Consider the following 15392-nt stretch of genomic DNA (forward strand, 5'->3'; position numbering starts at 1 on the left):
TCTCTTATTTCAGGGCTATAGTAATAATTTTAGAATTAGTAGCCTGAGAAAACACTTGGTCTTATTTTGCCCCCAGAAAAATTAATTAGAAAGATATGTTGAAAGCACAAGGCAAGTTTTCAAAGATCTTTAATCTTGTTATGTTACCTTTAACTTAATTTTGATTATAAGAAGCCATTTATTGATAGGTGTGTGACATCCTCAATATATTATAGTGAGATATTTAATAAAGGATAGAAATCATTTTATAATTTGGTGGTAAATTATGGAAATAATGGATTTTATTTTTTAGTAACCTCATGGCCGTTTTATTTATGTTGTCTGTCTCTTAGTAGCAATTTTTATATCTGACCAAAATAGGGATGGAAGTTGGGAGAGTGAGAACAGTATAGTGGTACCTGACATTATATAGCTGATCTTCACTTGTCAGAAGCTGTATACAGATATCAGAGTATGTGGATGAGCCAGTTCAGAAACAGCCCTTAATTTCACTCTTTTCTAAGTAAAACCTTTTTGCCAATTGTCTGTAATTGTCATTTAAGATTTTTTCTACTTTTATTGTTAAATTTGCTAACTAGCAATGAGTAAGCCCTGATTACCCCTCTGGAAAAGGATGCTGATGGGAGAGGAAGGCAGCAAAATACAACTGGATATGTTTGAATTTGCTCTGTACTCTCTTGAGACTTGGGTCTGTTATTGGATTGTGATAATTTCTAGAAAGTTAGATACTAGCTTTGACTTTAGTATTTTGTATCTCTCTGTGTGTTCAAACACATTTTCTTTTGATACTGCTGCTAAATTATTTTATTTCCTAGTTTGCAGAATTTGATCAGATTATGAAGTCTGACCCTGACCATTTAGCAGAACTCGTTAAAAGAGTCAATCACTGGCTTGTCTGCAGTCGCTGGAAGAAAGTTCAGTGGTGCTCCCTCTCCGTCATCAAATGTAGGTGTTTTCTATCATACCAAGATCTGTAATTACTTTGGAAATGAGTCGGTTTGTGGAATGTTACAAAGTCTGGTGAGTGACGGGCCACAGGGACCACGTTACTTATTCAGGCTGTACGTAACACTTGGCATGTACTATATACATGGTAAATTATTATTTGTGGACTTCTAAAAAAATATTTTTTATGTGTGATATTTATCTTCTTTATCCAAATGTGTTATGGGAAAATTAATTTCACCGTGTCCTAAACAAAACAGAAACAGAACTCAGTCTTGATTCCTCCCGCTCTCCCTACATGACCCCCCCAGTCTCTCAGACTTAAGCCAGAACTTTTCTCTTTCCACCTGCATGGCTTCACTGGTACACACACCAGAAATTTCAAGATTGTAATGGTGTCTCTCCCTTTTTGTCCCTGAAATCTTGCCAGTGAACACATCCTATTGATTCTTCCTCCAAGTGCTGTGCATTCTTTCCTCTTTATTGCCAGGGACTTAGTGGAGCCCCACTTCCCCACTCACATGTTAGCTTCAGTAGCTCCCAAACTGAGTTTCCTTGGCTTGCCAGGAGTTCTCTTCCTAGAGGTCCTCTCTAAACTAAAGCCTTTTATTAAGGCTTTCCTTTAATACAGGGCAAAGTCTTAGAATGTCTTTTATTAAGGCTTTCCTTTGATGTAGGGCAAAGTCTTAGAATGTCTTTCAAGACCCTGTGAAACGGGGTTTCAGCTTCCCTTTCCAAACCTCTTCTCCTGCCACTGCTCATTCAGACCCTGTTCTCTCTGACACACTGGACTGAGCTGCTACTTCGTGTGTGTCTCTAGGTCATAGTAACTATTTGTGGCTAAAACAAGGGTTAGGGGCAGAATGTTTTTGGGTTACCTGAGGGTTTATGGCAAATATTTAATTGTATAGAATTATTGTCAATAACTTGATTAAATTTACAGCTGCCCCTCCCTTCTCCCTACTCACCAGTGCTAGGCACCCAAAAAGGATTCAGTAAGGTGTACTTTATTAAAAGAAAAATAAAATTCCTTTGACTTAATGGAAAGGAAATCTGCAAACAAGGATTATTATTGAGGTTTTTTTGTTAGACAATTGTGCGTATAGATAAAAAGAAAACTACAATAAACAAGATGACAAAAGCTCTTTTTCCCATAGTTTCCAAGTAAAATATAGACACATTTGTCACTGTGGTGTAATGCTTTCAGCTTTATAGTTGCATTATGATGGAAAATACATTGTATGTAAATTATCTATGCTATACCAGTTGTTTGTGGACTGTGTTCTGCAGTGGCGAAGTTGGTAACCAGACAGGATCTTTGAAGGATGTTAATAGGGAAGCTCTGAAAAAAAGGTTCAAAGGTCAGATTAGTATAAGATGTTCTGGGTAACTGAAGTTAAACAGGTTTCTTTACTGTAGGGCTCTCAGATGCTTTACTTTGTATGTTCACAGTGCATCTCCTGAAGGAGGTATAGCATATAGCTTTTTGTAAATTTATTTGACAAGTGAATCCTTCTTTCAAGACATACCTGTTAACATTTAATAGACCAGTATTGCCTAGGACAGTTTGGGAAGCAATAGTGTGACATAATAAGGAAATAGTATGTTTAAGGTGTAAACCTAGCCACATACATGATGTACTTTTTGTTTTAACAAGTGTAAGGAATTACAGAAATATTAAACTTCCCGATTTTGATGTCTGGTCTAATGTGTTTGTTAAGATTTCATGTTTCCTGAAAATTGCTGTGTGGAAATGAGTGGTTTTTAAGAATATTATATGCCTGATTTAAACTGAATAATTTTCTGTCATTGTATTTTCCTCTCATATGTAGTGAAAAACAAAATAAAATATCGAGCTGAAGCCTGCATTAAAATGCAAAAAACTATTAGAATGTGGCTTTGCAAAAGGAGACACAAACCTCGGTAAGATGAATAGTGCCTTGTTAGGATGAGCACTTGGTGTTATATGTGAGTGATGAATTCCACACCTGAAACCAATTTTACCATGTACGTTAACTAACTAGAATTTAAATAAAAATTTGAAATAAAAAATACAGGGGCCCCTGGGTGGCTCAGTCTGTTAAATGTCCGACTTCAGCTCAGGTCATGATCTTGCGGTTTGTGAGTTTGAGCCTCGCTTCGGGCTGTGTTGCTGACAGATCAGAGCCTGGAGCCTGCTTCAGATTCTATGTCTCCCTCTCTCTCTGCCCCTCTTCCACTCACACTCTCTCTCTCTCTCATTCAAAAATAAAAATAAACATTAAAAAAAATAGTGCCTAAAGAACCTTATTAAACCTATTTACCCTAATATAAAATGGCTATAAGGTCAATGAAGAGCAGTTTGGATACTTACAGAGTTTTCTCCTTACTAATGTTCTTTGTAAAAAGATGTATTAGTCTGTTATTTTATATTATGTATTTGAAATTAATTAACTAATTATTTCATTATTTAATTACTTGCCTTACTCTACAAAAGGGTTTGAAGTAGCTTACAAAAATGAAAATACTATAAAAGGTTGAAATAAATGGCTAAAAGAAGCTCTTATATTCTAATTATTTTAGTGACTTGAGTTTCTTGATAAATGACAAATTGGCGTTGTTTTTATTATTTTTTTAGTTTTTTGGCATTGTTTTTAAAAAATGTCACCATAATTCTCAAGATTATGTATAGGAATTATATTGTCTCACTGTTTAGTCTTTTTATTTAGTCTTTTTATTTGAGTCTTATTTAGACTTTTTAAATTTAGAGGCCTGTATAACTGTTAATCCTTAAATCTCATCAAAGTGATTAGATAACTCTTCTAACTTCTTCTATAATTTGAATTCTGAAATTTTTCATGTAATAAAGAAGGCTAAAATACAGGCATCAGTGTCATTCACACCCATATTTATTTCTTTTTTACTTTCAACAAGAGATCTAAAAAAGAGAATCCTAGATAATATGAAAACAGAAGTGAAATACCCTATTTATAGCAAGATGTTTATTTGGCATTTTATTAAGATGAAAAATCTATGCATGGCATTGATGCATGGTGAAATTAAACCCTGATGAAGTATTATGTTTACAGCATCGATGGACTGGTTAAGGTTGGCACACTGAAAAAACGACTCGATAAATTTAATGAAGTAGTAAATGCATTGAAAGATGGAAAACCAGAGGTGAATAAACAGGTCAAGGACCTTGAAATTTCTATTGATGCTTTAATGGCCAAAATTAAGGTATGGAATTTTGATCCAAATGACTGACTTTTTAAACAATTTAATATACTTTGTGGTTCATATTGAATTGTATAGAAAGGTGTCCTTTTTTTTAAAGATACAAAATGTTACACATGTTGAGTCTCAGTGATGGCAAGTGATGACCATTGTATTGTTCTATGTTTGAAAATTTTTATAGCGAAAAAATAAGACAGTTTTTATGCAATTTCATCTTTTGTTAGGAAAGCCCCCTCCCAAATAGTAATTAAAATACTGTACTCTGTTGGTAAGCTTTTGAGTAATCATCACTGAGAGAGGATTCATGCAGATTATTTTAATTTGTTTCATGTTTTTTACCTTCAGAAACTAATTTTCAAATTATAAAAGTAATGTAATATTATGGAAAATGTGGAGAAAACCACCAAAAAACCCTTAACCCCAGACAGTAACACATTCAGCTGTTACACTGTTGCATAGTCAGTCACTTTCCAGGCGTTTTTTAGAGGCACATATGCTTGTAAAGTTCTCACAATTTGATTTTGTGTCCTTATTGTTATGTTATATGCCTTGTCCCTGTCATTACATTATATAGGCTGTATCATGAACTACTTAAGTGTTTTAAACTTAGCAATTAATTTCCCCCCAAGTTTTTTTACAGAAAAAAATGGGGCCTCTTTTTTTGTATTGATTTTCATTTATTTAAGTACCAGAGGGATTGAAAATGTTTTCTATATGCTTGCTTGTTAATTATAGTACATCTGTTTCTTCAAGCCTATTCTGTTATATTTTAGGGTCTTAATGTTTTTCTTATCCATAAGTCAGTGTATTGATGTGGGCTATAATATCTTAAAGCAAGCACATATTTTCTGCAGATATTTTAAGTAGACAGTGGCAAATCTTGGAGGGAGAATGGAGAAAGGAGCTCAAGAGAAGAATGAAAATGCTTTGGATAAACAACTGATTTTACAAATCTGTCAGTAGCCATTTCTCTGTATGTGGTTTTATCTCAACATCAACCCAGCTGCAATTTTTGGAGGCTCACTTAGGAAAATCATCCAACAATTTTGGGTGTATTTAATAATTTCTTAAATATTCTCTTGGTACGATTCCTTTTACTTATTAAAGAATAGTAAACAAATTAAAACCACACTGAGATACCACCTCACGCCGGTCAGAGCGGCTAAAATGCACAACTCAGGAGTCTATAGATGCTGGAGAGGATGTGGAGAAATGGGAACCCTCTTGCACTGTTGGTGGGAATGCAAACTGGTGCAGCTGCTCTGGAAAACAGTGTGGAGGTTCCTCAAAAAATTAAAAATAGATCTACCCTATGACCCAGAAATAGCACTGCTAGGAATTTACCCAAGGGATACAGGAGTGCTGATGCATAGGGGCACTTGTACCCCAATGTTTATAGCAACACTTTCAACAATAGCCAAATTTCAACAAGAGCCTAAATGTCCATCAACTGATGAATGGATAAAGAAGATGTGGTTTATATATACAATGGAATACTACTTGGTAATGAGAAAGAATGAAATCTGGCCATTTGCAGCAACGTGGATGGAACTGGAGGGTATTATACTAAGTGAAATAAGTCAGGCAGAGAAAGACATACCATATGTTTTCACTTATATGTGGATCCTGAGAAACTTAACAGAAGACCATGGGGGAGGGGAAGGGGAAAAAGAAAGTTACAGAGAGGGAGGGAGGCAAAGCATAAGAGACTCTTCAATACTCAGAACAAACTGAGGGCTGATGGGGGGTGGGAGGGAGGGGAAAGTGGGTGATGCGCATTGAGGAGGGCACCTGTTGGGATGAGCACTGGTTGTTGTATGGAAACCAATTTGACAATAAATTATACTTAATAGAAAAAAAATAAAATAAAAGACATCCATATCTATTGAAAAAGAATAGTAAACAAAAGCAAAATTAACAAATCATTCCTTAAAACATAATTTTCAACTATAGTAATGTTACTTTGCATTACACCCTTAGATATTTTATTACTTGATTGATAGGAAATAGACTCAAGTATTTGTCTGCAGAGATAACTTAAAATATTTTTGAACATTAGTGTACCAGTAGTATAACAAAGATAACGGCCTTACTGCTTACCAACTTTTCCAGTGTTTGCTGTATTTGTGTGTATATATATATTTTTTTTTCTTGTGGTAAAAGCATGTAACATTAACCAATCCATTTTTAACATAACCATCATAACCATTTTTAAATGTGTAATTCAGTAGCATTCAGTATATTCACATTGTGCAATAGAAGAGCTAATTTTTTTAAGTACATGTTTATTATTTTGTTCTTAAGTCCACTATGATGACAAGGGAACAAATACAGAGAGAATATGATGCACTAGTTAAAAGCTCAGAGGAACTCCTCAGCGCATTACAGAAAAAAAAACAGCAGGAAGAGGAAGCAGAACGGCTGAGGCGTATTCAAGAAGAAATGGAAAAAGAAAGAAAAAGACGTGAGGAAGATGAACAACGTCGAAGAAAGGAAGAGGAGGAAAGGCGGATGTAAGGAATTTATATTACTGTTTTGAATTGGAAGCTAACAGAATAGTAAATTTTTGGTGTTAATATTGGTTAATGAATATTCTTACTTTAAAACATTATGTTCTTATTTTAAAACACTAATTTTAGAATAAGTTTTAAAATAGAAAACACAAGTTCATTTTATAATAACATAAAATAATTTTAATTATAATCTGAGTTTTGGTTAGACTCTTACACCTGAGGATTTCTTAACTTCTTTTTAGAGCTAGGATTGTTGTTATTTTGTAAACAATAAAAAGGCACTTGTACTTTTCTGCAGTTTTAAAACTGATAACTTTTTGGAAGGTTGCCACCATAGGGCAGACAGAAGAAGTGTTAAGAGGTGTTTAGTTGGAGAAGCAGGAGAGGGAGACGTGTGATCAGGACGTTGTAACTAGGGTTTATAACAAAGTTAATCTACAAATTTAAAGGTTATAGAATATAATTGTATTTTTTTGTTTATTTCAGAAAAATTACTGTCAGTAGAATTAGATTTTATTATTTTCAAAGCTAATAATGCATAAGGCCAAGAGGTTAATTTGAGTTCCTATTTTGTAACCTTTGTTTATTAATAGTTAAATTGCCTTCTGATGGATTTCTTATATTCAATAAATTTTTGAGGAGTTTTCTATTTTTTCATAGGAAACTTGAGATGGAAGCAAAGAGAAAACAAGAAGAAGAAGAGAGAAAGAAAAGGGAAGATGATGAAAAACGTATTCAGGTATGTACTTATTAGATAATCAGACTGAATTTCTATCAAAAGAGAATCTACAAAATTATAAAACAAAAGAAGTTGAAAACAAAACCTTGATTTGCTAGATAAGCTGTCATTGGTTTACCCCAGAGACAAAAGGCATTTTCTGAAGTGGTTATGGGAAGGAACTTTGGAACTAGGGAAGTGAGTTCAAATCCAGACTCTGTCGTTGATAGATACGGTGACGTTGAACAAATCACCATGAGTGACTATGGGCTATAGTTTTTTCTTTGTGGAATAGGGATAAATGATAGTTGTGAGCATTAAATGAGTTGATACATGTTAAAGAATTTTTTTTTTAAGTTTATTTATTTTGAGAGAGAGAGAGGGGAGAGAGGGAGAATCCCAAGCAGTCTCTGCATTCCCAGCACAGAGCCTGATGTAGGCCTTGAATTCACAAACCATGAGATAATGACCTGAGCCAAAATCAACCGACGGAGCCACCCAGGTGCCCCTGTTAAAGCACCTAGAACCTAAGTGCGCAGTTCAGTAAATACTAGTTTGTTGTTACTGTTATTAACTTTATATACAATGAATATTCAATACAATGAATACAATACATACAATACAATACAATGAATATCCAATACAATGAATATTCACTTACAACATAATTATGATTTTAAAACTTTGTAGATACTAGTATCAGTAGATTAGGATTAAGATATTCTCTCCACCCCCATTTTTTAAAAGGCCCATGTCTGAGAATAGTTGATCATATATTTGAGTTTCTGTTTGTCTTGGCTTTCATAATTCATCCTGAGCACAACCAGCACTTTAAATTCTTGACATCTGTCCAGGTCTTGGCGTTAATGTGATACCCAGGATTCTCATGTGATATTTGGGGTACTCATGGTGATAGAATGGCGAAACTGTGGTTCGTCTACCTTCTTTTGGATTTGGGAAAGAGAGGAAGCATTAATTGTAACATAGAAGAGAATGGAGCCTCGAGAGACTTCTGGTTAAACAATATGTATCCTGTAGTAAGGAATTGTGTGGAGCAGTTTTAAGTAGTAATGGAAATGGTCAAGTAAACATGTGGAGAGAACTTGGTGAGATAGCTTTCTGCCTTTGGCAGGCTGAAGTGGAGGAGCAGCTGGCCCGACAGCGGGAAGAGGAATCCCAGCAGCAGGCGGTTCTGGAGCAGGAGCGCCGCGACCGGGAGCTGGCCCTGAGGATCGCCCAGAGCGAAGCTGAGCTCATCAGCGACGAGGCCCAGGCTGACCTGGCGCTCCGGAGGTACTGGGCTGCGGGGTGGGGTGTAGCACCCTGCTTTCTTTCCGTCTCTGCTGCTTATTTCAGCATGAAGGGACCAGGGCAGTCGTATTCTTTAGGTCCTGATCTGTTTTAAGTAAAATCATTTTAAAATTATTTGTATCTACTTTTATACCCAAACAAATGAGACAGATGATTGCATCAAATTGTTAAACTATTGAAAAATAAAACTGATACTTCAGTTCATGAAACATCTCCACTTTTACTCTGAAATTGTCAAGGAATATTGTGTAAAAAGTAAACATCTAATTTCTAGGTACCTGCCATTAAATACTGGCACAGAAATCAGTGAATATATTATAATCCAGTTTAATGTATTTGAGGTTGGGATTTATTATTTTTCTAATACAAATTTTTATTTAATATACACCCTAACATTTACAATGAGGAAAAATTTTACACACACATCATGTTTCTCAATAGATTTCCCTTTCCAAGAAGGAATATTTATAATATTGAAATGTATTGGCTCCCCAGTTTTCCAAATTATCTCTAAGTACTGAATTTTATTGGAGTGTGGAGAAGTATGGATGTTATTAAAAGTTGCAGGAAGGTCTTTTTTCATTAAAAAAAAATTTAGAATGTAGAAACATTCAGTAATTTGATTATTTACTTATAAAATCAGAGCATAGCTAGTTTGTGGGGTTCCCCTGTATGTAGATATATATGTTATATAATATTGAGAGGCACATAGATTTATGTAACCGTGCTTTTCAGAATGTCGGAGTACTGTTGATGAAAAAATAGTAATTAAAATGCAACCAACCACTAGATGTCGCTATGTCCTTGTGAAAGGAAAAACTTGGTAGGAATGGAGAGGCAGTGATTAGATTTTATTTAGCTAAAACAAAGGGATGGAAAAGAGTATGTTGTCACCTTCGTGCTTTTTCTACTAAGTGATCGTTTTGGGAGAGCTCTGGGGTCTGAACTGTATTTGAAAGTATATTATATTTAAATAAACTGAATGGGCGTGTCACACAAAGTATTATAATAATTATTAAGCTCTTGGATTTGAGTCCAGTATTTGAGCTCTTTACTAACATTTCACCATAATTAAAATATTTTCCTGGGCTGTGGCTCTTATAACTGCAGACTCAGCTCAGCTGCTCTTCTCTTCCTTGCACCTGTGTTATGTTGGAATGGCTGGGAGCCTTTGAGTGTAACTGAGTAGTAGCTGCGGCAAGCTCCTATAGCTGCCCTCTCTGTTTGTGAGGAGGTACTGCAGTTGACCGAGCTGGCTTCATTACAGCTGAAGTTCGTTTCTAATACTCATTATTGCAGTCAGTATTGGTATTCATGGCCAAGCTTTATGTTTAAGCCTTCAAAACATTAAACTATATCCAGTTCCATTCCATATAATATGTATAAGATACTGGCTCATAAGTGGACTCCTTCTCATCTGCAGAAAGGTGCACTTCTTAGGGTGCCTGGGTGGCTCTGTTGGTTAGGCTTCTGACTCTTGATTTTGGCTCAGGTCATGATTTCACTGTGAGTTTGAGCTCCACGTCGGCTTGGGATTCCCAAGCTTCTGGTTGGGATTCTCCCTCTCCTTCTCTTTCTGCCACTCCCTTGCTCGTGCACACATGCTTTCTCTCTCTCTCTCTCTCTCTCTCAAAAATAATTTAAAAACTCAAAAAAACTTATTTTTAAAAGGTGCACTTCTTCCAAGGGTGAGTGGTCTCAGAGAAAGAGTGGATCATTCAGGACATTTAACATAAATGATAAGTTACCTGTGGTTTATGTTAAGCAGAATTAGCTATGTAATGGGACCACTACTAAGTAATTGGGACATATTCAGGCAGTTATGACTTGAATGGCAAAAGAGTTAGTTTTAGTTTTCCTGTGAGACAGTTTCTGGGTTGGTGTCCCCTCCTCTGGAATGCCCCTTTAAGCTCTTTTCCAGGAAAGCTTTTCCTGACCCTCATGTCCTCATGAGCTCCTTCCCTTCAGAACCTCCTGGTTATTTTATACTCTGTACTACAAGCATTAGCACTTCATTATGGATGATGTCCTATACATATTTTCCATGTTTGATAATTTCATTGTACTCCATGGGCTACAAGTAAATGTTTTTGAATGTTTATTTCACCTTTGTTAGCACTGAATTATTTCTGACAAATTTACGAGTAAGAATTCTTCAAGTAATCCTGTTCTTCATATATAGTATGAATATGTCATTCTTGGGTTTTGTGGTGCATTAAAAATATATGCAAATGGATTCTGTTGCATTAAACAATTTCAAGTTACTTTTCCAGGTTGGATTCCCATCCAGTAACTTCTAAGTAAGAATTGTTTTCTACATAATATGTTGTAAAATATGATCTTAATCAATAATCACACATATGATCCTTGATGCAAAGTGATGATTTCACATTACCTAAAATTATGAAATAATATTCACATTCTGTAAAAAAACAAGCACACTTCACACTCCATGAATTTTCTAATCTAGATGTAATATATTTGCTCTTTAATTATCATTGAATGCTTTTAATATGCTTTTCTCATAATTTTTAATGAAAATTTTAAACATTAAAATTTTGAGTGATCTCAGATTAAATAAAGGTAACAGTTTTTTGTTTTTTTTTTTTTAATCAGTAAAGTCATTGAAACAAATTTGGCACAATCTAGATTTTCACAATTTGGAATTGGTTTTGACATTAACTAAAATACATTATTTTTCACAGAAACAGTGGAGCAAGACCCAAAATGACACCGTATGTCATTTCTCTTTTCAAAATTTGATTTAGTCATACAACCTTTTTTTTTTTTTTTTTTAACAAGTTGTGGTTACTTTTTAGGAGAAATAGTTTCCTCATTGGAGTAAATTTTTGTTGTTTTTTGCTTATATTTTATATATACTATATATATTTTAATATGAACGTGCTTGCTCACAACTGGGACAATCAAATACTCCAGATGTTTTTATTCATACGTAGCATCACCATAAATGCGACAGCTACAAATGCAAATTGATAAAGGAATGTTCTGTTGGTGCCATGAAATTTTGAACAGGACTTTGTAAAGTTCTGAACAGAGTTAAGTTGTCTCCTTTCCATACAGTAGTTGCATTTCTGGACAAATTCTGTGAATATTAAAACCATGGGGAAAAAAAAAACCCTGTATGTTTGTGTATATGTGAGTTTCACCTCTGTCCGGTGGACATGCCAATGTCACATGGGACACTGGGCAGTTGTTCCTTGTGCAGGACATTTGGCACCCCTGGCCCTTCACCTCCTCAGATGTCAGCAGTATACTTTCACCACAGCATTGATACCACAGGGCACCAAAAATTTTGAAAACATCTCTGGGTGCTATTTCCCTCCATTAGGACAACAGCTTTATAGTTACTGTTTGAGCTGGAATTAAATAAGCCCCGCAACCAGTGTGTAAGGTGACTGTTTGCATATAGTTTGGGAAAATTAGAAGGAAAAAAGCACCTGGGTGCAGGAACCATTGCTGCCTAGTCTCTTTGGTGCAGCTCCTAGAGCAGTAATACAGGGTCAGGTGAGATACTGAATCAGTAGAGACTGCCATCCAGGGTAGTGTTGGGGCATATGGAGAAATCTGTATATCATCAACAGGCCACATGGTAACGAGCTTAAAAGGCCATGAATTCCCTTAAAAAACCTGCTGTGGGAAAAGAAATGGAGGAAAGTTTAGGAGAAAGAGATGGTAGAAACAGAGATGCTCTTGGATACTAAGATAGAAACCTTGAGGTAGGGTGATAATAGAATTAAAAATATTTATTAAAATCATGCTGAGTTTGAAAGTTAGAAAATTCTGACTAGCCTAAATGGAGATTGATAAGTGAATTGCTCAATATATAATTTAATACATATTTCTGTTTATTACTTTGTATTTATTATCCTTGATCATCAGTTTTGAAAGATTACTTTTTCTCTGACTGTGCTTGCTTGGATAGTCCTCCTGTCAGCCCCTAATGTTCATTACAAAGAAAGAATTACAAAGGTCCTTTACTCCTTTAAATCAGGGTCAGAGCTCCTGATAGGCATCCAGGAAACTGCGCCCTGATGCAAACATAACCATTTTCTTTTCTTACGATTTTTGTTGATCTGTAAGATTTTGAGGCTGCCAGAGTCTGATGAATGGAATTAGCCATGAGAAAATGATTAATTATGAAGGAAGAAAGAAAAACAAATAGGAAAATAAAATAATGAAATTAATGAATTGTTGATGAACACAATGAAACATCTATCCCATTTCACAGAATTAAACAAATATTGAGAAAAGTTATACTTCCCTGAGGAATAAAAGAAAAATAAGTTTCGCCTTCAGGAAATGTTTATCCTTGGAAAGTCAGAATACTTCTGGTGTTTAATTTAACAAGCACTTGGTGCATTTGAATTCTTTTATTTTTTTAAAGCATGCTTTGATTTAGAATTTTAGAGTTTAGAATATATCAGAGTTTAAACTCTGACACCATAAAATAGATCAGCTTGGTTTACCACTGTTATGCCTTGTCTAATATTTACTAAGCAATCCCAGTGTAAAAACCCTTGTGTAGAATCTATATCCTGCCAAGTTTCTTGTGTGCATTTAGAACATGCTAATTACATTCCATACATAAAGCCTGGCTCTCATGAGATTTTATCTGAAAGTTCCTACTGCAAAAATGGAGTTCAGACAACTTTAACTGTATTTAAACAAAAATTTTGCTGTATTTTATGGTTATATGCCATCTTGAAAAGTATGTTATAGACTTTTACAAAGTAAAATGATAGTGAATGGTTAAATCAATAATCCTGTTAAAACATACATTTTAAATTATACTTTTAGATCTTTTAGGTAATTTATATAGTTGTCTTTATAAAACTATGTTGTATTGTCATTTTTCTTATAGGGAACAGATGGCGAAAGAAATGTCAGAATATCTGAATAGGTTAGTGCAGTGGAATTCGGGGAAATGAGTGTCACCTCAAAGTCACATTTTTTTTTTTTTCAACGTTTATTTTATTTTTGGGACAGAGAGAGACAGAGCATGAACGGGGGAGGGACAGAGAGAGAGAGGGAGACACAGAATCGGAAACAGGCTCCAGGCTCCGAGCCATCAGCCCAGAGCCCGACGCGGGGCTCGAACTCACGGACCGTGAGATCGTGACCTGGCTGAAGTCGGACGCTTAACCGACTGCGCCACCCAGGCGCCCCAAAGTCACATTTTTAAATCATTCTTCATTATTTGGACTGGAACCTGTTACATGAATAGTCTGTTCTTCCTTGCAAATTTTCTGTACAAGAAATGTCACTTCACCCTGATGCCACCCTAACAGAAAAAGCTAAAAACCAGGGTTCTTCTAAATGGGTGATACTCAGTGGGGAAATGGTTGGCATTTTGGATGGGACTGTTCCTTGTTGGTAGTACTGCCCAGTTTGTCACTGGCCCTCACCACCTCAGTCTCGGTAGAGGAACCTTTCCTCTCAAACGGAATGAAAGTTTTGAAACTCTCCATGGAGGTGGTGCTGCCCCACAGCCCCTGTCCCTTCCCTGGTGGGAACCTCTGTGCCTCCTTGAAGGGGAAGTAGAGGAAGAGTGTGAGAGCCTTTTCACCATAGCACATGGTTTAAAAACCACTGATGTAAAAATTGAGCCACCAGAGAATATGACTTCCCAGCAGGATCTGGTCCTTTATAAGAGGATATAAACAGGTAACGTTTTAACTGTCAGTTTTGAAGTTACAGAGTTAATTGAAAGTGTTAAAATTAATATATTTTTAAAAATCGGAAGTCAGTTTTGCTACTACTCTAGCATATCATTTTTATGATTGTCTTTGTAACAAACCTAAATAAGCAGTAAACTCCACCTTTACTTTACTATTTCAGTAATTCCAGAGATGGGAGAAAGCATTTAAATGCATTTCGTTCATGTACTTGGGATGCTGAATATGTTTTTAAGCAGATGTATTTTTGTTTGACATAATATGAATGAAAAGGTAGTAATATTAAACCATATTTTAAGCAATAATAATTTGAATTCAGTGTTATTTTTTTAAGTATCAAAATATGCCTTATGTATATTGACACCTCATGGGTATTCTGACAATCTATAAAACTACATTATGTAAATTCACTCTTTTTCAAAAGAAATTAACAAAAACCCATAATAATTTTCAGCTGCTCTCCTCGAAAAGACTCTTAGAAGACCTAGGAAGAAAAGAGAATTTTTTTTTTGTTCGTTTACTGAATGGTGGCTTAGAGATATAGAAGAGTAAAAAGAATATTTGAATAATGTTAAAGCTTAATTTATTGCTGAGGGTAATAGAGAGACCTTGCTGACACGCAGCTGGCTCTTTTTGAGCAAAGCAATTAAGAAGAAAAAACTACATGGAAAATTGCCAGTCACACAGCTTATGAAAAGGATAGATTCTGCAATAAATCTAAAACAGGTTTGAACCGTAAAAATGCAAGACCTAACTGGCCACATATTCTTCTTTAGCCAGGCTTATATGTTACTAACAGTCATCATGTCTAACAGTTATTAAGTACATAGAGTGAAGTGTGCTATTTTTTATTCTCTACAATGAAAGCATAAAGAGGCCTTTTAAAGAGGCAAAAGTGCCTTATTTATTTCATTGTTAAGCTTAATATTAAAGGAATAATTTACTTTATTTCAGGAAGAAGTATACATATTTTCAAATATCATTTCTCATTAA

At 35.1% G+C, this 15392-nt stretch overlaps 1 protein-coding gene across 7 annotated transcripts in view; it reads left to right on the top strand.

The window, feature by feature from the left end:
- The window catches only part of MYO6 (myosin VI), a 143304-nt gene that overhangs the window by 116749 nt on the left and 11163 nt on the right, over positions 1-15392 (top strand). For all 7 annotated transcript variants that reach the window (XM_042939199.1, XM_042939200.1, XM_042939203.1 and 4 more), the window contains 6 exons: positions 816-945; positions 2778-2868; positions 4014-4164; positions 6466-6674; positions 7335-7413; positions 8525-8685. In XM_042939199.1, the coding sequence (XP_042795133.1) occupies positions 816-945; positions 2778-2868; positions 4014-4164; positions 6466-6674; positions 7335-7413; positions 8525-8685 (821 nt within the window). The remainder of the gene's footprint in view (positions 1-815; positions 946-2777; positions 2869-4013; positions 4165-6465; positions 6675-7334; positions 7414-8524; positions 8686-15392) is intronic.

Source organism: Panthera leo, chromosome B2, assembly GCF_018350215.1.
Source record: "Panthera leo isolate Ple1 chromosome B2, P.leo_Ple1_pat1.1, whole genome shotgun sequence".
In the NCBI taxonomy this organism is placed as follows: Eukaryota; Metazoa; Chordata; class Mammalia; order Carnivora; family Felidae; genus Panthera; species Panthera leo.